At 43.1% G+C, this 22,248-nt stretch overlaps 1 protein-coding gene across 1 annotated transcript in view; it reads right to left on the reverse strand.

Annotated features, from left to right (window-relative positions):
- The window catches only part of LOC133452458 (microtubule cross-linking factor 1), a 114,329-nt gene that overhangs the window by 50,474 nt on the left and 41,607 nt on the right, over positions 1–22,248 (reverse strand). The window contains 2 exon segments of the mRNA XM_061731781.1: positions 2,470–3,849; positions 4,192–4,251. Of these exon segments, the coding sequence (XP_061587765.1) occupies positions 2,470–3,849; positions 4,192–4,251 (1,440 nt within the window).

Consider the following 22,248-nt stretch of genomic DNA (forward strand, 5'->3'; position numbering starts at 1 on the left):
ACCGATTTCCTCCGTCTCTGTTTCCTCCCTGGATCTGTTTGGTAATTCTGACCCACATGATGTTTCTGAAAGCAGTTCTATCAGCATTCTGGGAGCTGATTGGTCCTTACAGCATCATTAGCTGCCAATACTTGCTGTTGAATCTCAATATAATACTAGTAATAATATTTTGCATAACTACAGTCATATAATTCATGCAACAGCTCAAAAAACTGTTTTAATAACACTAACCCAAATCAATATCGGAATCGAATCGAATCGAATCAAATCTTGATAATCGATTCTGAATCTTAAGAATCGGAATCGATTCTTGACATTTGAATCGATACCCAGCCCTAGTGTGTGTGTGTGTGTGTGTGTGTGTATTCAGGAAACAGAACAGGTACACCATTTGTGCGTCATAAAAATAATGGTGCGGCAGAGTTGTAAAAAACAGAAATATTAAACTTCATCATGCAACAACTCGGAGCGTCACAAAAGTCAAGCCGTATGGAAGAAGATGCTGTAAATCCTTGAGTACTTACTCCATTCACACCAAGCACCCTCCCTCGGCCCCCTCGGCCCCCCCGGCTGAATGGAAGCAGGGCGGCCGCTCTGGCAGACAGGAAGAGCGGGGAAGCAGGCAGGCGGGGCTGCTGGCTATGAGGATGCGCATGGAGATGCAGATGTGAAGGTGGCAGCAGCAGGAAGCGATGGCGGTGGCAGCGGGTCTAGGGGGGGGTGGCGGTGGTGCCGATGTGGTAGAGCTGGGTGGCTTTTCTAATAATGGAGGGACCTGACACTGCATATCACCCCGGGGACGGGGCCTATCAGGGATTTAAAACATCCACCTCTGCTCCGTAAAGGCCGAGGTGGATGGGCAGATGTGGGTCCGGATCCTTTCATGTCTATCTACCTCCTTCATAAGGGTCCTGAGTCCCTGCTTCTAGTCCTTAAAAAAGGTTCATCCTAGGGATGAGCGGTATGGACTAAAAAATGTATCACGATAATTTCTGGCATTTATCCCGATAACGATAAAAATGACGATAAAAAAATACCAATTCAACTATAAATCTATCTCGCTCTCAGATCCACCATCTTTGTTACACAAAAACATCTTCAACAAGAATCTCTTTCTTTCTTTCTTTCTTTCTTTCTTTCTTTCTTTCTTTCTTTCTTTCTTTCTTTCTTTCTTTCTTTCTTTCTTTCTTTCTTTCTTTCTTTCTTTCTTTCTTTCTTTCTTTCTTTCTTTCTTTCTTTCTTTCTTTCTTTCTGGCTCCGTTCGTTCGTTCGTTCCTTCCTTCCTTCCTTCCTTCCTTCCTTCCTTCCTTCCTTCCTTCCTTCCTTCCTTCCTTCCTTCCTCCTGCTCTCTCCTTCCTTCTTCCCTCCCTCTTTTCTCCCTTCCTTCTTTCTTTCCTTGTTTTCTCCCATCCTCCCCTCCTTATTTCCTTCCTTCCTTCCTTCCTTCCTTCCTTCCTTCCTTCCTTCCTTCCTTCCTTCCTTCCTTCCTTCCTTCCTTCCTTCCTTCCTTCCTTCCTTCCTTCCTTCCTCCTGCTCTCTCCTTCCTTCTTCCCTCCCTCTTTTCTCCCTTCCTTCTTTCTTTCCTTGTTTTCTCCCATCCTCCCCTCCTTATTTCCTTCCTTCCTTCCTTCCTTCCTTCCTTCCTTCCTTCCTTCCTTCCTTCCTTCCTTCCTTCCTTCCTTCCTTCCTTCCTTCCTTCCTTCCTTCCTTCCTTCCTTCCTTCCTTCCTTCCTTCCTTCCTTCCTTCTTTCCTTCCTTCACGTACGTTGTGCGTCGATTTAACGCAGAACCATAAATCAGCTTTACACAAAAACGTCAACAACGGGAATTTATCGTTTTTACCGTAAGATTACAAATTCTTACCGTGGAGAATTTTTTTGACGGTATATCGTGAACGGTAAAATATCGCCCATTCCTAGTTTACCCGCTCCTCTCTTGGTGAAGTTTACCGTTATAATATCATATGAAAGCATACAAGAGAAATCCAAACCCATCCTTTAAGCCACGTTTGTAGACAACTTAATGAGATTCCCATTAACTGGCACGGCTGTGCGGTGCCCTTAAGATGTGCGGCGCTGCCACTGTCTAATTAGAGACGGTTTTATTGCACAACCTGCTGACTGAGGCTCTCGTTTCATTTGTTTTGGCCCTAAATGCTTCGCTAATGACTGAACACTTAGGGACATTTATCCAAATTCCTGTAGGCAGCTAGATATCTGGATTCAGTCTCCTGCTGGGTCACTGAATTAATTCATAAAATTCACTGCGTTATGATCCCAGATTGGTGATCACTGAGCTTGTGATTAAAAAAAGCATTATTTGCTATGGTTTTCAGAAATGTTCAAGTGTTCAGTTTTCTCTGAGTCTATTGGTCCCTAGAGGCCTTACCTTTTTTTATTTAAAAAGGAAAAAAACAAAACAGTGAAAGCAGAATGTGTCACCCTTGTGTGAAGGAAGTGCTGAACTCACCTGGAAGTCCGTGACCAGGTCTCTCCCGAAGGTCCCGATAGGAGAGTCCCGGGACATGGAGGTGACCGTGGACAGGAAGCTGCTGGACTCCGTGAGGTTGGGCATGGGCGACAGGTCGTCCGTCCTTTCCCTCAGCCCTTCCCCCACGTGGTCCAGTTTCTCCGTGAAGATGTGCAGCTCGGTGCGGAAAGCCTTCATGCGGGTGTTGATGGTGTCCAGGACTTGAGAGTCGGGTTTGGATCCGGACGCTACCCCTTCGTCGGAGACGTCTCCCGTCGTCACCAGCAGCCTCCCCTCAAAGATGAGACTGTCCGTGTCCGTGATCAGGCGGTCCACCGTCTTCCCGAGCCTGTCCGCCTCTCTCTTCACGTTGGCGAAGGACTCTCGCTCTTCTCTCCTGCGATTGGCCAGTTCGGTGGCACTGAGCTCACTGCCGTCGGATGGTTTGATGCTGCCTAACCCTGAGGTGGTTGCCGTCTTCTCAAACAGGTCTTCGGAGTCACTCTCTCCTCCGATGGGGCCCTCCCTCTTGGGCTGCAGGAGGAGTAGTCGCCCTGCTTCTTCCTCAGCATCGTTGGCTTCCCGCCGGCCGGCGTCACTCTCCACGTCGCTGTCTCGGGGGCTGCCGGTGCGCATGCCGAGGTGTGCGGCCAGATCACAGCGCTGGACGTTGGAGATGAGGACACGGTTCTCGTACTGCAGCTTCATCACCTTCCCGCTCAGTTCGTTGATCTGCATCCGGGCTGATTTCAGCTCCTCCATCATCATCCCACTGCTGGAACCGTTGCCGGGTTTAAGGAAGCCCACCTCGCCGCCGTCCTCGCCGCCAGGGCCAGAGCCGCTGCTGCTGGGGCCGAACTTGAAGCGGTTCAGCTCAGAAGTCAGCTGCCGGTTGTGGTCCTCGATCTCGGAGATGGAGCGGCGCAACAACTCGGCCTCCTCCTCGACAAACTGGAGATGTCGGCGCAGCTCGCTGGCCGACTCCAGCGCGTCGCCGCCGTAAGGCGACGAGGGCATGCTGGAGAAGGGCTCCCGCCCGAAGCAGTCTCGTTCATACTGACTGCGGATGTCTTCGTTTTCTGCTCTCAGGCTCCGGTTCTCCACCTCCAGCTCCACAATTTTCCTCCCAAGGATGTTCGCCTCCTCCTCCACCAGCTTGAGACGCAGTCGGAGCTCGGCCTCTCGCGTGGTGTGAGGGCCGCCGGACGAGCACTCCCCCATAGGAAGGGGACTGTCGATGTCCCCGTAAACGGTCTTGTACTTCTGCAGCTCCTGCTCAAGTTCGTCCTTCTCCCGACCCAGCTTTGCCATCTTCTTCCTCATCAGGCCGGACTCCTCTTTGGAGAACTGGAGCTGACACCTGAGGTCTGCACTGTCCTCCTACAAGAGGGAGAATTGGTATGATACAAGATGCTGTCTAGTTTTTTGCAAGTAAAAAAGCTAAAAAAGAAAAAATACATGTGGCATGTCAACATTGCAATGTTATAGTCGAAGTGCTTTTGGACCTTTTCGGTGAAAGAGAGAAGTTCAAAGTCACTGCATGTAACGCTTTTTTCAATGTGATATGAAAACTTTGCAAAAGTATTCAAACTCACAAAAAGGTTTTGCAAACTCCAATCAGTGCAAATACTTTTTTTATTTTCAAATGACTTATTTACTACAAAAACTCAAAAGGTCACCAAAGTTCAAAGAAAAGGGCGTAATATTTAATCTGTGACTTACCTGACTTGTTGATTTCTTCTCTTTGAAAGCTTCTCTGCTTCCTCGTCGCCTCAGTGCAGTCTGGGAAAGAGAAACCAGAAGGGTTTAAGTTAGGCCACAACTTTTCTCATACTCTTTCAAAACCCTTACCGATGCTTAGATTTGTAGTCAAGACCGCCTCAACCGAGACCAAGACACTACCAAGACCAGAGGGTGTGAAGACGAAGACAAGACCAAGACCAAGACCGAGACCAAAAAAAACGAGTTATTTGATCATCTTGTGTGAGTTGTAGAACATCAGCAGCATCCTGGTTCAGCTAGTTTACATATGAGCTTGTATTCAACTGCAGCACAATAACACAGAGAAGTGGATGTCTGATGTTGAACTCACTATAAATGTTTTCATCAATTAGCTCAATAGATCAAATATGTGTGGCGACTGCACTACAGCCATTTCTACACTATTTGAAGATTGACTTGAGTGCTTTTAAGGGTTGATGTGACTACTAACTAGTCCCAAAGTCACCTAGCAAAATAACCAGCCTCCAACACCCAGACAGAAAAGTTGAATGAATAGTAAATGTTACTGATTTAAATTGGACTTAATTTGTAGATGAAATGTGAATTTTAAATATTAAAGATACACAATTACCGACTTGAAATGGCAGTAGCCAAATGACACCGTATATCAGCATCACTGAAATGGACCTGATGCTTAATCAATCACAATGATGTGCAAATATTATTCAAAAGTCAATGATGCCATATATTTATTCAAACAAGTGTTATGATACGGTTTGCTGAGGACCCAAATGCAGGAGAGCAGGAGCCAGGAGTTGCAAAAACCAAGGATTTATTCAAGAAAAACCAAGAACTAAAAGCGCTGCAGAGCAGGATCAACAAAAACCAGGATCATGGAAAACTTAGGAGACATGAAGGTAGAAACAGTACGGACCGACAGGTAACAAGGGAATGACAAGACCAGATATACACAGGGGATAACGAGACACAGGTGCAGACAATCAGGGCCAATGGGACACAGAAGGGACAGAACTGAAACTCACAAACTGGGGGGAATGTCAAACCCTGACAACAAGGCTGTTATAAACACAATACTGTAATTAAATACAGACACACATGCAGATGCACCAAAACATTAAATCAAATGCAAAATACAAATAGTTTACAAAACTGTACATTAACAAGTGGAAGAACTGGTGATCACAAGATTCTATCACCTTGGTGTGCAAGACTACAAAGAAGTGGTCTCAAGACCGGTCTTGAGACCAAGACCGGTCTCGAGAAGTACAAGTCCACTGATGCCACATAATGGAGAAGATTTAAACCCAAACAGTGCAGCATTCGAGTTGAACCAATCACAAATCATGATGCCACCCCAGCTGTGGTGAAACGCCGCTGTAGTTACACAAATGTTTGCCATCACAAGTGCCAAGTCACCAAAATGGAGTATTAATCTATGGCAACGTCTTACATAACCTCAGGTCAAGGCTAAGTCTAATAGGGAAGCGCTTACTGCAGATCACATACCATAATTACTCCAAACACAGTCAATATGTGCCGCCTAACTTGTATCTGAGAATAACATCTGGACAACGTGTCTGTCTCACTGCGATTCAGTGAACACTGCGTGTGATTCGCTGTATATTTCACAAGCTAAATCATCTGCTGTTACAGATGATCTTATTCAGCGCAGAAGCCGCCAGAATGAAGATGATGAAGGTGTTCTGCCGTGTCTTTTGCTGAATGATGCACCGGGGAGCTTTAGATCCCACGCGGAGCTACAGTGTGACAGACGTCTTATCCCGGCTCAGATTCAGTGACACATGGCGTTTCCGCCGCGCTCGGAGGGGAAAGCATCTGCCTGTCCAGTGGGGCTAAATCTGTGCCGCAGCTAATACTGCAGCAGACATCGCACGCAAAGCCTGGATAAAACAGGGCCTTCTGCACGCCAGATTAATCTCACCGACTAATAAAATTATTCATTTTTATCAGCTCTGTCTTACATCAGCTACAGCTTCATGTGACAGGCGGGAGATAGATGAGCAGAGAGAAGACGGAGGGAAGACGCCCCCCCCCCCCGTAGACGGAGAGTGCAGAGCTGCCTCCAGAGACAGACTGCTGCCCAGACACATTTATTTAAAGGTTGTGATGATCAGCCTGGCTCCTCTCAAGGAAGCATAACCTGTTAATATTTCTGATCTGAAACTCATATTTCAGTGCGCTCGTCGTTAGGTCGATGTCCTCAGTGCTGGAACCTTGAAAGAGCAGCATAAATAAATAAATCCTTCACCCAATAATGTTGTTTGTGTCATAACTGACACATGAATACTGAGGCTTCTCTACCGCCCCCATAATAAAACAAAAAAAATAATGTTTTATGCAATATTTATACAAAAAATTTAACCAAAAAATAAAAAAGTACATACAACCAAATGTAGTCATGATAAAACAATTATTATTTAGTATCCGTCTAGACAAAATTGGAAGTGTTTTTAATTTAAATATATAATAGACAGTTAAAATAATACATCTTTGGCGTATTATTCATATCAGGCATAAAAGTTTGCCAGAGCACACAAATAATTCCATTTCATTTATTTAAACTTTTATCTATCCTTGAGATGAACTCTCTTATTTCATGGGAGACCTGGTCGCGAGACAACCCGGTATGCAACAGGATAAAGAAACATACTTCATAAAATAATTGAGATGCAGCGGTACAAATAGCAAAAACCAGATAGAAATGTACAAAAGCAGAGAATACAGTTAATGGCCTTAGGTTACCTATTTAGAGATGGATGGGGGCTTTTTTATTTATGTATCACTCTGTTTTACTTTTCTGTTGAAAGCTAATCATAAAAAAGCAATAAATAAAAATGATTATAGCGTCTTCATATCGAGCACTTATAATAGTGGGATCTGTTAAAGGCGGGATAGGAGATCTCACGTTGGTGAGACAAATTAAGGCAACCCCCCCCCCCAAAAAAAGAAACGACAAAGATTATTTTCTTCCATCCAAAAAATCAGTTGCTAATCAATGAATATGCATTAGTGCCCTACATTAGGGGTTTGCCTCTGGATAACCATTTGAATGATCGTCTGCTGCCTTCGTTTTCTCTTGACTCGCAACAGTGGTAACGGCAGTTGCAATAATTTGTCAAAGTCTAAAGATATTTCTGTTCGTCTTCTTCAAAGTTGAGAGAAGAGAAGTCTCGCAGGACGAGAGATGGAGAGATACGGCAACATGGAGAGAGCGCAGCGGTTACCTTTATTGCAAATTTAGACGTTCGCTTTTCTTTTGCAAAAAAGTGTAATGGAAACGCAATGAGGTACCGTTCTGACACACTGTGTTTTTTTCTTTTCCAGCCTCGCTCTCGTCTTTGCTTGATGTTCATAAAACTATTGAGTGCACACGCTACGCTGCCATCCGAACGAGACCAGTAGGACAGTGTGAATCATTCATGGCCAGACGAATGGAAAGTGTGAGGGGGGAACCAGGAACAGACTCTGACTCAGTCGCTGGCTCCGGGTCGGGAAGGTAGCGCCCGCTGAGAACCAGCAGGAAATGACATAAATGTAACCAAACTGTGGGCAGTGGAGTGATCTGTCTTGTGAGATGAAAGCTGCAATTCATTTATTTGTGATATATATGTGACAGATTTCTTCCTGCTGTTTGTAAAGAGCTTGAGCTCTCTTCTAAAGTTTGTTCCATCCATCCATCCATCCATCCATCCATCCATCCATCCATCCATCCATCCATCCATCCATCCATCCATCCATCCATCCATCCATCCATCCATCCATCCATCCATCCATCCATTCATTCATTCATCCATCCATCCATCCATCCATCCATCCACACAAACTTGGAAAACACTTAAATACACATCTGTTGTTGACACCTATCGGACTATATCGTATATATTGAATATTGCATATCACAGGTGTGCTGTCACTTAAGATAAGATAAGATAAATCTTTATTGTCTCCCTTAGGTGAAATTTGTCTTGGACACGAGAGGCACAGGCGACAATCACGCTCCAACAAACATAGAAAACACAACCCCGAAATCTTTACCCACACATACAATCAAACCACACTATCGTTAATCCACATCAGTTCCCACTCCCAGTTCCCAGAAAACCCACTACACAATACCCCTAGTAGAGTAGAAGAAAAAACCATTGCACAGAGCCCGACTGAACCTATTGCACAGATGTCCACATTATTGCACAAATGACCTATGCAAGAGAACCTACACATTATTGCAAAGCCCGACTGAACCTATTGCACAAATTTCCACATTATTGCACTGACCTACACAGAGAAACTTACACATTATTGCACATTTCTTTCCTCACGTCACTCCCAATCACACACACACACACACACACACACACACACACACACACACACACACACACACACACACACACACACACACACACACAGGCACACACTTGTCGTATCCTGCAGGGGTTCCCTGGGAGTTTGGGATACTCGCTCCATCGCTACGGGCCATTCAGTCTCTTTACAAATGGAGTTTGGTCCGCATTGCCGATAGAAAGTCAGATTGCTCCAGGTGAGAGTCGGACTCCACCAGGGATCCCTCCGTCACCGACTCTGTCCACAGCTTTTATGACTGAATTTCTGGGTGCAGAAAAAGTGCAGAGCGGAACCGGTTTGGCGATGTCTGGATTTCGTCTGCTTTTTTTGTGGTCCCGTTGGTGTCATCAAGCAGGGAGCTTCAGTAGTTGTGTGTGAAGTGGCAGGAATGGCAATCTGCCTCTAATGGAGCAGTTTACTAGTTCCCACTAAAGGGAAGAATGGAGCAGGGGATTGCCAGGTGTCTGCAGCAGTGATACGCACTTGTGGTGTAGAGAGTTGAGCCAGAAGGCAAATACTCTCTATTTATCGGTCATGATCTCTGAATCGTAATGATAAAAAAACAAATAAGAATGCACATACTGAAAATCAACCCTGCAGGTTGGCTGTGGAGAAACCCGATGTCCCTCTGAGGGAGCGTGAGAAGTTTATTCTTCTGGGAGCAACCCTGAGTAGAGCCACTGCCCTTCACATCAAGACGACCCAACTAGTGGTTTGGGCGTTTGGTTATCTTGCCCAAAACTCCTGGTGAGGGAAAATATCCAGTATTTCCTCCAGATAGAAGACAGCACATGTTTATTCATTTCTAATTGTAGGTGTCATATTTTATTCCTTAGATGTTACAAAAATCTCCAACGCAAAATAGTTTTTACACCTCACCTTAAACTTCACCTCATCTTTTCCAAAGTCTTTGCAATAAGACAGAAGCTCATTGTGCCATCTCATATGGTGGCCGAGACCCGCCATTGCTGAAAATAAAAGTAACGCTACAAACAGAAACAAACGCCGCTGCAAATAAAATAAACGCTTAGCAAATAAAATAAAAGCTGCAAAAAAATAGAAACGCCGCTGCAAATAAAAGAAACGCTGAAAATATAAAGAAACCCTGCTTCAAATAAAATAAAAAATGACGCAAATAAAAAAGCCACAACGGAAGTGAATTACCCGGGGCTGTTTTTGCCGATGCACCGGTGTTTTTATGTGAGAGGTGTTGTTTTTGTTGTTTTTATCATTAATAATAATGCCAAGAATAATCTAAAGCGTGGGTAACAATAGTTATTTGTATGAATGTGAAGTTGAAGCTGTGTGTGGTGGTCAGGGATTTCTCCTCTCACGTAAAAAACACTGGTGCATCAGCAAAAATAGTCCCCGGTAATTCACTTGCGTTGTGGCTTTTTTATTTGCGTCGTTTTATTTTCAGCTGCATTTCTTTTTATTTGCAGCGTTTCTTTAATTTGCAGCGGCGTTTGTTTCTGTTTGCACCGTTACTTTTATTTTCAGCAATGGCAGGTCTCGGCCACCGTAATCTCAACATTAGAAATATGTAAAAAAAAAAAAAAAAAAGAAAAAGAATTGTAGTTTGATGATCGTAATGTGTAGTTTGCTTACGTTAACCATCAATCACACTGACGCATTACGGGTGTGGCCACACCCAAACCCTCCCTCCCCGTCATATCAGCATCTCCGACACCAGTGGTGCTTACAGCGGTTTAATTCCTCGTCATGGTGACAGGGCTAATCTCTCCAGGGAGACGCTGGATTAGACGGCATCTTGTGCAAAGCTCCTTAGAGCCCCAGACTGCCATAATCTGGAATCCCTGTTTATTGTACGAGCGTGTAGGAGTCGACGCGTGACTCAGAAAAAACTGTGTCAACATAAAAACATACAGCACCAGTTATCAGATGATAATCTGGGTACAGGAGGGCGATGGAAGTATCTGATGTCAAGAAGGCGAAACCCTGGTACAACCACCCTACACCCGGCGACCTGAGATTGTACGAGTGTTTAACTTTCCATGCCATCTTCTAACTTTTCACGTCCTCCATTTTCTTTGGTTTATTTTGTTATTGATCAGTAGAGTTTCATATTTCATGTTAAATACAATATTCATGTCTGAATAATTATTCCTCATCTTTCAAACACATTTAGTGTATCTGCCATCTTATTTTGTGTTCATTTTGTATCATAAATGTGTGCAAATGTGTGCAACTAGAGAAAAAATATGTTTTTCTCTAGTTGAGAAAGTGTGAGTGTTAGAAACCAAGTTTCTTCTCCTCCGGTGCCACTGGGGTCTCTTTGCTTTTGAATTTCATCTGATGATCCGTCAGTGGAAGTTTTTTGTGAAATAAACACTTCCGGTGAATTTTGATCAAATTAATTCCTCTTTCCAATTTTTGAACATGTGATCAGATTTTCTTTAAATAAAATTCTGACAAGAGAAAGGATCCTAGGTACGGACGAGTGAGCACCAAAGCAACCATCGAGGAGGAGGTCCTCGCTTTGTTTGTACCGGATAGAATGAATGACAGTGTTTACCACGACCGCAGGCCAGCGTAGAAAGAAAGTAAAGTTTACAGGAACATCTCTGCCAAGGCTGGATGCCCCAAAGTCAAGATTTGAGATTGTGTCAAGGACAGCAGAGAATGAAAAGATCCTGATCCTGGGGGACTTTCAAATCCGGACGGATAAACCGCAGATAGTAATCAGAGCGCTGGTGACGCCAGCAGAGTCCAGGGACAACATCGGAGACGTCTGTCCGGCGCAGCACAGTCCTAGAAACATTGAAGAATCTGTGTTGAAGCCTCAGGCTTCCAGGCCTCTGCGCAGTTTATAAAGACATATGGTAAATGTGCACATAACACAATTATCAATAATAAAATTAGTAATAATGATGGAATTTATTTGGACAACGGAATATTTTCATGTTGGGTTGGTATAAATATGGCTCTGATGGCTCTTTATACGTTTCTCACATGTATTTTAAGTAATACAGATTCATCAATCCATGCATTTTTAACAACACAAAACAAAAAACATTTAAAGGTGTCCTGGTAATATCATTTAGAGCAAAAAGGGATATTAATCCGCAATGAAAACAATTAACTCTCTCTCTCTCTAGCTCTAAATATAAAACACTGTTACTGCTGAACACACTGAAATTTGACTCGCTCCGAGAAGCTCAGCTTTATTTCCATAATTACTGTGATACGCTTACATTTCTGTTTAAGACATACTGTATTCATCCTCCTGCACACCCAGAAGCATTATTGCATGAAGACACTCAAAGGTTCCTCCATGTTATGCTCCCAGTTAGGTGTGAGCAGTTATGGGTCTTGCAGTCCTGCAGTCCTGCAGGCGTGCAGTCCTGCAGTCCTGCAGTCCTGCAGTCCTGCAGCTGCAGCTGCAGCTGGTTTGGGAGCCGGTTGCAGGACTGGTGCAGCTTGTCTCACTCACCAAACCCCTGCCAGCCTGTGGGATTAGTAGATTTTAGTTACACTATCATTGCTCTGCTGGGACTGACTGAAACGGACGCCGTGCGCCCTGCCTGGATGTTCCTCTCTAGCCTTGCCATGTACTATCCTTTTTTCTTTTTTTCTTATAAAAGCCAGGTCACACCTCCTCCCTCCTCTTCTACTTCTCTGGTTTCTTTCCTCTGCACCTCGTCACTCTTATTCTGGGCTCATGTAACACCCGTGGAGGACATTCAGATCTATGTGGCAACTAATATTAAACCTGAAATCTCTCACTCAGAGCGGAAGGTTAGATGAACTGAAAGTTTAGGTTATATTCAGCTTAAAGGTGAGTTAATGGTAGATATGAGCTTTGGATGATTGTTTGAAGATGATGCTTAAAGTATAAACTAAATTTTATCAATTCAGGCATCTAATGCTTAAAATTAAAGTTATTTAGGATTATTTTAATTTCAGAGTCCTTCCTCTGGCTGATGGTCTGAGTGTTATTTTTGTGATTCCAGTGCAACACGGGTGCTTTAAGCTCAACTGCCTTGTTCCACATTTCCAGTACTGTGAGCCAGGATTTAAAATGGGTCGGTAAAATGTAGGGCTCAGCCCCGGCAATTTCATATTTCATGCCCATAGATAGGCGCTAAATTCTACTCCACCCTTGTCAGTTTCTGATATATGGTATTGAGCTGCATCGTGCTCATAAAAGATAACATAACAGTTAGTTCCCTAACATAGATCTAAGTCTGACACGGTACCTTCTTATCTGCACAAATGTGGGGACTCAGTCCACCTAGAAATCCACTGCAATCGCGGTGCGACAGATTTAATACTTTGATGTTAAAGTAAGTCAAATAGGTGCGTCTTAATAACCAACCTGTAGATATCATAGAGAACCCATTCTCATCCCGAAGTGTCACAAACTGTTGTTAGTCAAAATCAATTCGCTCTGGGTTTTTCTTGTATAAACTAACTTGAATGAACTCATTTATTACTATTTCCTTTTCACTTTTCACGTCAGGATGCAGTATTGCACTATTTTGTCAGTTTTAGGCATCAATAACTATTGGTTTATGCAACAGAAATTAGTAATTGGGGATAATACACCTAAAAGAGTTGGTTAGGTTGAGGCGTTTAGATTTAAAGCAGCACCAAGGAATTTTTTTATGTGTAAAATTATTGTCCAGCTTTCATGGTCTCCCTCCCCACTATTGACAAAAATCAGCCAAAATATCTTTGGGTTCCTGCTCCAGTCATCTGTCGTGACTACTGAGTATCACTTTACGGCACTTGCCTAAAGAGGGACTCGCTGGGCTGACAATGACAAACATTCCTTAGTGCTGCATTGATGCAGTAAGCCTGGTTGTTTAGAGGCAGCTTGGTCAGGTTTAGGCAACACAATTAAAGCCCAGGACACGCCAACCCGACGTCGCCCGCTCTCTGCCGACTGCTGTGTCGCCTCGCGTCGCCTGTGTCGGGCTGGGTCGGGCTCACTAGACACACTGCAAACACGAAACCCGACGGCGAACTAGCACGTACATTCTGCGCATGCGTGAGAGGTAATTCCCCTCCATACCAGCAGGCAGCCGTAGTCTGTATTCAGGGGCTCAAGGAGGAGGACAGCGCTTTTTTTTCAAAGCTTTATTGAGAAAACACAAGTGCAATACAAAACAGCAGCGACCAGACGGCACAACCACCTGCAGCTCTGTGGAGAATTACCGCTGGCTGAAATAAATAATTATGGTTCCGCGTTAAATCGACACAGAGCCTACGACGTAGGGTACGGCGTACGGCGCCGCGTTACCTACGCCGTAGGCTCTGCGTTGGTGTAACGCAGAACCATAAATCAGCCTTTATTCTGGCGCGGTTTGAAAAAGACTTCGCAACAACGGGAAAGCGAGTGATTATATACATTAACTGAGTGAATATTATGAAAGTTAAATACATATTTCTCGCTAGAAATGTAATCAAAACGCATTTTTATGCAGAAACTAACTCAAAATATTGATTTTATTCACTAAAAAATAAGAAATGTCCGCCATGTTTTTTTTTTTTTGATTCAGTCTGCAAATGACGACGAAAAGCATTCTGGGAAATTCTGGGAACAGCCAATCACAGAGTGAGCTGTTGACCGATGTCCCGACACCGATTCGACATGTCGAATCGGCTGAAAAGGTCCCGACGGGAGGCCGACCTGTGGCGACGTGCGGGACACACCGAGGAAACTATGCCGACAGATGCGCACCGACGCTCATCAACGGCCCGACGGCCGAAAATCGGTGTGTGAGGGCCTTAAGGGGTCAGGTTTAATACACTAAAACTAGTTGGATACGAGTGGGGACCAAAACCATTTGGTTGGGTTGAGGCAACACAGATCTGTGGTTCAGGTTTGGGCACTAAAAATCAGTGGTCAGGGTTAGGACCCAAATGGATTAGGTAAAAGTTTGAAAAGGAACATGGTTTGGTTAAACAGCTTCACTACATGAATCAAATGTATTACATACCAGAAAGGGTTCCTGACAAAATGAACCATTATGGTAAGAATTCAAGATGACCTTTAGTTAATGACTATGAGCTCTACTTACAAACAAGCTTGACACTTTTCCAACAATAACTTAGCAGATATAATTAACAAAAAGACTGCTAAGTACAAAAAGATCCATATTATTTTATCTCCGTTCAGTGACTCCACAACTCCTAGATTTGATCCAAACATAGAAGCGGCAGAATGGACAATATTTTATTCTCATTAAAGCAGAGAGTTGTTAGCGCAGATCAAGCTCTGTTAAACTTGAATGTTCAGTATTATTGGTCTATTTTGACTGTCAGATGTTTGTTCTTTCAGTAGCACGGTTCAGAGGCAACCAACCCCAGTCTAAGTTATACATTCATTTGATTTAGTTGATCAGGTTTGAACGCCATCACTGCATTATGTGCTCAAACAAGACGGAAAAATGACTGACTCAACTTCAGGTTTCAGAAACAAAACTTGCAGAACCTCTGTTAAAAATTAAGATCAGGAGTAGATTTGAAAATATAAATAAAAATAATAAATAAAATAACTTGAAGCTGTAAGAATGCAGCTGTAGTTTACTGAGTTAATAAAATAAGAATCAGGTTTAGTTTAGTCAGTAGGAGGACTCAGGTTAGGGATTATTAGACAAACCTCACAATAGAAGTGAATCATTCAGATTGTGACATAAACTAAAGAAGAGAATACATGCAACAATGAGCTTCCAGTGAATAACAGCATTTATAAAAGAGTCTCTAAGGACACACTTGTGGTGTGTGCTTGTGTTGGTTTAAATTCAAATTAGTGAGCACTGGTACAGTAGAAGGAAAACACACGCCGAAGCTACGATTCAGCTACATAATCTTGGAAAAACGTGCAGGTTCTCGAAGGGAACAGAGGAATACAGTGTACTCTGACACGCCTGTTTGCATAAGACGCTTGCACATTTTTTGGAACAAGCGCCAGATGACATCGCTCAGTGACATCACGCAAAAATCCCACAGCGGGGTGGGGAAAAAAAGCACGGGGGTGTTGAATGAGCGCGAACAGGCAGTATTTTCAGCAGCATCTGTACTCAACAGCTTGGCCTATTTATGATTTTATTCAAAGGCTCTGCAGAGCGCAGCGTCTGGCTCTGGGAATGGGATTTCACAGGAGGAGCGATGTGACCGGAGAAAGTGGGCGCGATGGAGGGGCTGGCAGGGGAGTGGGGGAGTTGAGTACAAAAGGAGTTGCAGCGGCCGCTGGATGTAGATAAAGCTCCTCCTCAGCCCTGACAGGCAGCTAAGACTCCAACACAACAGAATAAATATGGCTCACACGGCGGGAGAGCTGCCAGATAAGTCGCTCTGAAATGTTTAGAGGCAGATTATATTAGTAAGATCAGGATGAATGAGTGCTCAATCTGGTCTGTAATCCATTTCGATAAATTAATTAATGCAGCACACACTCTGGGCTGAATACACTTAAGTGTCAAACTCCTTTTGTCTCTTTATAAGATTTTCTTCCTCCTATCCAAGGACACTCGCTGATGCAAAAGGGCTTCCTGTTAGAGCCCCTGCTACATCAGGATTTAGAGCGCCGTCTTATTTTTACACGGACAATCAATCTTGGCCTTGCAGCACCTGCAGTAGTCTAAATATACAGCATCTAACCACGCTCCATCAGACATTCATGCTCCATCCAACCCAACTAAATTCAATTTGTAGTTGAAAATGGCGCGCAGTCCCGCAGAATGGATTACAGTGAGGCTGCGGTGAATGGCCCTGAACCAATTAAACTGAATTAAAATCACCCTCTTGTATGCAACCAGTATTATTTCCATGTGTTTGTGTGTATCCATCACCACCCCACAATCTGTGAACGTGTCAATGCTTATTTTTTGTGTTTCTGTCAGGCTGTGCAGTAGGGATGGGCGGTATGGACTAAAAAATGTATCACAATAATTTCTGGCATTTATCCCGATAACGATAAAAATGACGATAAAAAAATACCAATTCAACTCCACCTTTTTAACTATAAATCTATCTCGCTCTCAGATCCGCCATGTTTGTTACAAAAAAACGTCATCAACGGGAATTTATCTTCTTTCTTTCTTTCTTTCTTTCTTTCTTTCTTTCTTTCTTTCTTTCTTTCTTTCTTTCTTTCTTTCTTTCTTTCTTTCTTTCTTTCTTTCTTTCTTTCTTTCTTTCTGGCTCATATCTTTCTTTCTTTCTTTCTTTCTTTCTGGCTCATATCTTTCTTTCTGGCTCATTTCTTTCTTTCTTTCTTTCTGGCTCATTTCTTTCTTTCTTTCTTTCTGGCTCATTTCTTTCTTTCTTTCTGGCTCATATCTTTCTTTCTTTCTGGTTCATTTCTTTCTTTCTTTCTGGCTCATATCTTTCTTTCTTTCTTTCTTTCTGGCTCATATCTTTCTTTCTTTCTTTCTTTCTGGCTCATATCTTTCTTTCTTTCTTTCTTTCTGGCTCATATCTTTCTTTCTTTCTGGCTCATATCTTTCTTTCTTTCTTTCTGGCTCATTTCTTTCTTTCTTTCTTTCTGGCTCATATCTTTCTTTCTTTCTGGCTCATATCTTTCTTTCTTTCTGGCTCATTTCTTTCCTTCCTTCCTTCCTTCCTTCCTTCCTTCCTTCCTTCCTTCCTTCCTTCCTTCCTTCCTTCCTTCCTTCCTTCCTTCCTTCCTTCCTTCCTTCCTTCCTTCCTTCCTTCCTTCCTTCCTTCCTTCCTTCCTTCCTTCCTTCCTTCCTTCCTTCCTTCCTTCCTTCCTTCCTTCCTTCCTTCCTTCCTTCCTTCCTTCCTTCCTTCCCGTACGTTCTGCATGGATTTAACACAGAACCATAAATCCGGTTTTACACAAAAACGTCATCAACGGGAATTTATCGTTTTTACCGCGAGATGACAAATTCTTACCGTGGGGAATTTTTTTGATAGTATATCGTGAACGGTAAAATAACGCCCATTCCTACTTTGCAGGAAAACACATGTATATAAAGCTGTATTTTTGTCAGTTTACAAGTTACTGCTGGTGAGTGTGCACGTCTGGCAGGAAGGGCAGGGGGAGTGCAGCGAATCTGAGAGCACTCCAACGTCAGGACATCCCGGGCGGATGCGAGCATCTTGTAAACCGAGTTAAGCATCTCCATCAGTCCTTGTGCCCCGACACTAATGGTTGTTGAGAGACTTCTCTCCTCATCTGTGGTGAATTTTAACTCCTAATTGATAAAGTCGGCTTTTGGATGCAGGAAAAGAACCATGGAGAGGATTCCTGGCACATGAACAAGTGTACATCTCGACAGAGGAGGAGGTCTTGCTTGTGATTCCTGATGACCATGGAGCTGGATTTTGGACTATGTGGCCCTTTTAGCAGTTTGGTTTCAGTTTGCAGCTTCAGAGTTTGGTTCAATTCTAACCATTGCCATTAGTCAGTTTGTAAAACAAAAATATGGCTGAAAATATGACTTGCTGTGCTGTTGATTGTACTAACTACGGAAGAGTATTAGGGCCATGCAGGAGAAAAAATATTAGAAATGTCGAGAAAAAAGTCGAAATGTCGAGAATAATGTTGAAATACAATTTCGAGGAAAAAGTCGAAATGTTGAGAAAAAAGTAAAAATTTTGTTTTACAGTTGAAATTTCAACTTTATTCTTGAAATTGTATTTCAACATTATTCTCGACATTTTGCCTTTTTTCTCGAAATTGTACTTCAACATTAATCTTGACATTTCGACTTTTTTCTCTGCATTTCGACTTTTTTCTTGACATTTCGACTTTTTTCTCAACATTTCAACTTTATTCACAAAATTTTGACTTTTTTCTCAACATTTCGACTTTTTTCTCAACATTTCAACTTTATTCACAAAATTTTGACTTTTTTCTCAACATTTCGACTTTTTTCTCGAAGTGCATAATAAAAAAAAATCTTCCTCCTCTAAAATATTATTTTTATTTTTCTCCTGCCTGGCCCTAATACTCTTCCGTAACTAACAGGACGCTGGAGAAGTATGCAAAAATTCATTCAGATGTAAAATGATGACAATTTTTCTCCCTTCCTACTTGGCTGTATGAGCTTTATTATAGTAAATTACTGCAGCGTGACACAGCGTTGACGGCTGAAATACGATGATGATCTTACACCTACGACCCGTGATGAATGAACTCTGTGAAAATTGAATTAACTAGTTATCAAGACCTTGAGCAAGAGCAAATAATAATGCACAGCATGTGCTGACATCTAAAAAAAATCTGCTTGCAGGCAGCAAAAAAAAATCCAAAAAACAACAAATAATAGAAACACATTTGCAGCACAATATTCAACAAAGCCTTTAATGCTTTTGCAACAATCCTATGGCAGCAAAGCCTCTGAATTAATAAGTTACATGCCGTGTGTGGTTTCCCACTGGAGACTTGTGTTGAGTCCTCTGGAGCAAGAAAGGAGTAACTCTCTCAAGGATTGCAACTCGTAGCTATAGTGACTCATGCTGACACGCACAGGTTGTATATAATTCAGTGGGGCAGGATGAGCCAGATACGCCTCTGTGTGTACGTACTACGTACGCATCTGCAGAAGGTCGCATGTGAACAGCGGAGGGCCACTCCCACTCTGTTCCTCTCCACTAAGCCTAGCCTGACCTCAGTTTGAGTCTGCCATGCATTAAAGAGATGCACAATAGCGCTTTCACGGGGCATGTCGCTCACACTTCCACTGGTGGTTTCCAGATCGTCCTGAACAGCTCGTTGGCCCGGCATGCCGCTCACACAAAACACAAGGCCACCCTGCCAACTGGCACGCACTGAAACCACAAGGCTGGGACGACTCAAGGGCGAAATAAGACATTCACTCTTTGTTTTTCTCACGTGAATCAGGTTCAACAACATGATGCAGGATCAGTGTGCAAGAGTGTGCGTGAAGTCTCTGAGTTACAAGGGTGATGCATTAACTTGCAGGAAGAACCGGTTGTGAAGTGGGTCTAGTGGAATGCTAACTCTGCAGATCTCGCCGCGAGGAGGAGAGAAGGAGACGGAAGGGGGAGGTTACGCTTCAGTGAGCTCCTGGTAGCAGCTTTAGCCTCCCTCAAACGTGTAATTACAATCAGCTGCACCTCAGGGTCGCATCACGACACACGAGGATGAGAGCGGTTCTCAGTTACAGCTCTGGGGGCACGTCAAGCACCTGACGTGACAAATATCAGCATCACTCTCCAGGAAAGAAAACTGCAGCATCACACACTGGTTTTACTGTGGAAACTATATTTAAAAAAAAAAAAAAAGAATGAAAAGAAGGGATTAAATAAATTAATCTCAATAGAAACGACTCCGTTTCATACTGTTCAAGAGAAATGAAAACAGTTTTCATCCGTGGCCTTTTTTACTGTTAGTGAAGTCAGATTTGACAAATCCTGTCAAGCTTGACGAGATGAAGGTGTTAGGATTTTAAAACGTAAAAAGACTAATAATATCAGAACGTTATAGAGCACACTTTGCCCTATTATTCTTTGTACTGTAAAATAAATCTGAAATTTCTCAAAAAGGAGTTGCACATCATCCAAAAACAAATTATCTGAATTGTTATGGTTGTTAGCAGCACGGATGCCCCTCCGGCCCGCGCGGTTACCCTGTGAACCAGCAGCCGACTGTGAATCCTCTCATAGTGATTAATGACGCATGGCCGGGCTGGGCTGTCCGTCACTGTTCACCATGGCAACAAATGGTCCGAGACACCCAAATCGAAAAAGTCTGACCTGAAAGGAGAAGCACTGAGGCCTCTTTTACAGAGACCTGTAATAAATACAGTAAAGGGGACAAATGAAGAGTGAACTTTCTGTGAGCTTGACAGCGTTTCATTTGTTATTTCAGTCAATAACTACTCAAAGCTCAAGAAAAACAAAAAGGAAAAGATTTTTGTAGTTTGTTTGGGGCCCACTTATTTGTGAAATCATGTTATTCAGTGAGCCGTTCAGGGATTTTCCCAGCTCAGAATCAATAAGCCCAACATTTTCATCTGCACTAACCTCGTCACCTCCTGCCACTGAGCTTCCATCCCTCTTTTTGTTGAAGACAAGACAACTTCACAGGAAAACATTCTGTTTGTGTATTTACATCAAATAGTTCAGGAGTCGCTACTCAAAACAACCAAGATGGCTCCAGATTTGCTTATCCAATGCCCTCCAGAATCAGGTTCTTCTGCGTCCGCTGGTGCTTCCACCAACAAATCAAACTGAAATCCAGGGGAACCAGACTAGTTCTCTTTACTGAAGAGGTAGAGAGTGATGACAGGGGATCAGGGAACCCAAACAACGATGTATAAATGTACATTTATAGTATAAATGGTTGCAGGGGTGCAGATCCGATGTCAGGATTGGGGGGACACCAACGTGATTTTAATTACGTGTTTATGACAGATAAGACTACACAAATACACCCATCCTAACAGGTATATGATAATCCATTGATCCAACAATTGATTATTGAAAAGGCTTTGTTGAAAACAGACGCATACGACTGGGAGGAGGCAGGAAAACAGTGGAGAAGTGAGCCACATATTGGCTACGGGCAGGTACGAACGCAATCGAGCCCGTCAAAACATTTTTAAATATTAATTCAGACTAAAAAAAAAAAATGTATGGAGTAGCAATACTTTCATTCTGTACACCTCAAAACGCACCGTGGATGTATTATTTTTTTAGAAATATATTTTTAATAAATGTTCTACATTTTTAAGTCTGAAAATAAATATGTTCAATTTTCAATAATTTAGGGTATTTTTATTTGGGGGGGACAATTCATGTTTTTCAGAAATTGGGGGGGACATGTCCCCCCCGCCCCCCCCCCGGGATCTGAACCCATGAATGGTTGTGATCCACAAAAAAAATCACATATGGGGAATCTATTTAGATGCTGGTTTACTGACTGTGTGGTACTTTACTCAACTGTCTCTGCATCATCCTCCTGGTTAAGAGCTTCAGTTCTACGTATAAACTTCAACTGCTGATTTCAGTAAAAACTGATCGTTAATGGATTTGTGACGAGTGCCTCTACCAAACTAACTTGAAAGTGTCCAGGTTTTAAAAGGGTTCACTTGTTTAAATAAAGAACAACACTAAAGAACAACACCTTTGAGTCTGACACCAGGGGTGTCAGACTCAAAGGGCCAGTTGTGGCAGCTCTTAATGTTGCTGCACGATGGAGAGCGGCTGCTTTGATTAGGCAAGAATTACTTTTAATCTCTGGAGCGCTGTATAGATGGGGGCCGGATTTGGCCTGCGGGCCTCAAGTTTGACACGTGATCTAGACAGTGCAGCTCTTCCTCGTGACCCTGCAGCTTGGACCTGCTGTAGCTTTAAAGGAGCATGAGGCAGGATTTATGAAAAAAAATGCGTATAGGTTTTAAGTTTTCTACTAATAATGTCAGATGAAGCGTTCCAAACCAAAAAGAATGAGCCCTCTAGTGTATCTCTCCGTTGCCTTGAACAGGCTGTGTGCTGCAAAATGTGCTGCAATTCTGGGCCCGAATTTCCCGCGCTGTCCTGCGGATGTGACGTCACATGACGCTGCATGAGCGTTCTCGACGGCGCTCGGCTTGGATACAGGAAGAAGACGAGCGCGGTGGATCCAAACTTCTGTTTGGGTAGACATGGATTCTTCCACAGCCGGCAAACGACCCAGCGCCACTCAAAGCCCACTAAAAAGTGCGACCAAGA

The sequence above is a fragment of the Cololabis saira genome, chromosome 10 (assembly GCF_033807715.1).
Source record: "Cololabis saira isolate AMF1-May2022 chromosome 10, fColSai1.1, whole genome shotgun sequence".
In the NCBI taxonomy this organism is placed as follows: Eukaryota; Metazoa; Chordata; class Actinopteri; order Beloniformes; family Belonidae; genus Cololabis; species Cololabis saira.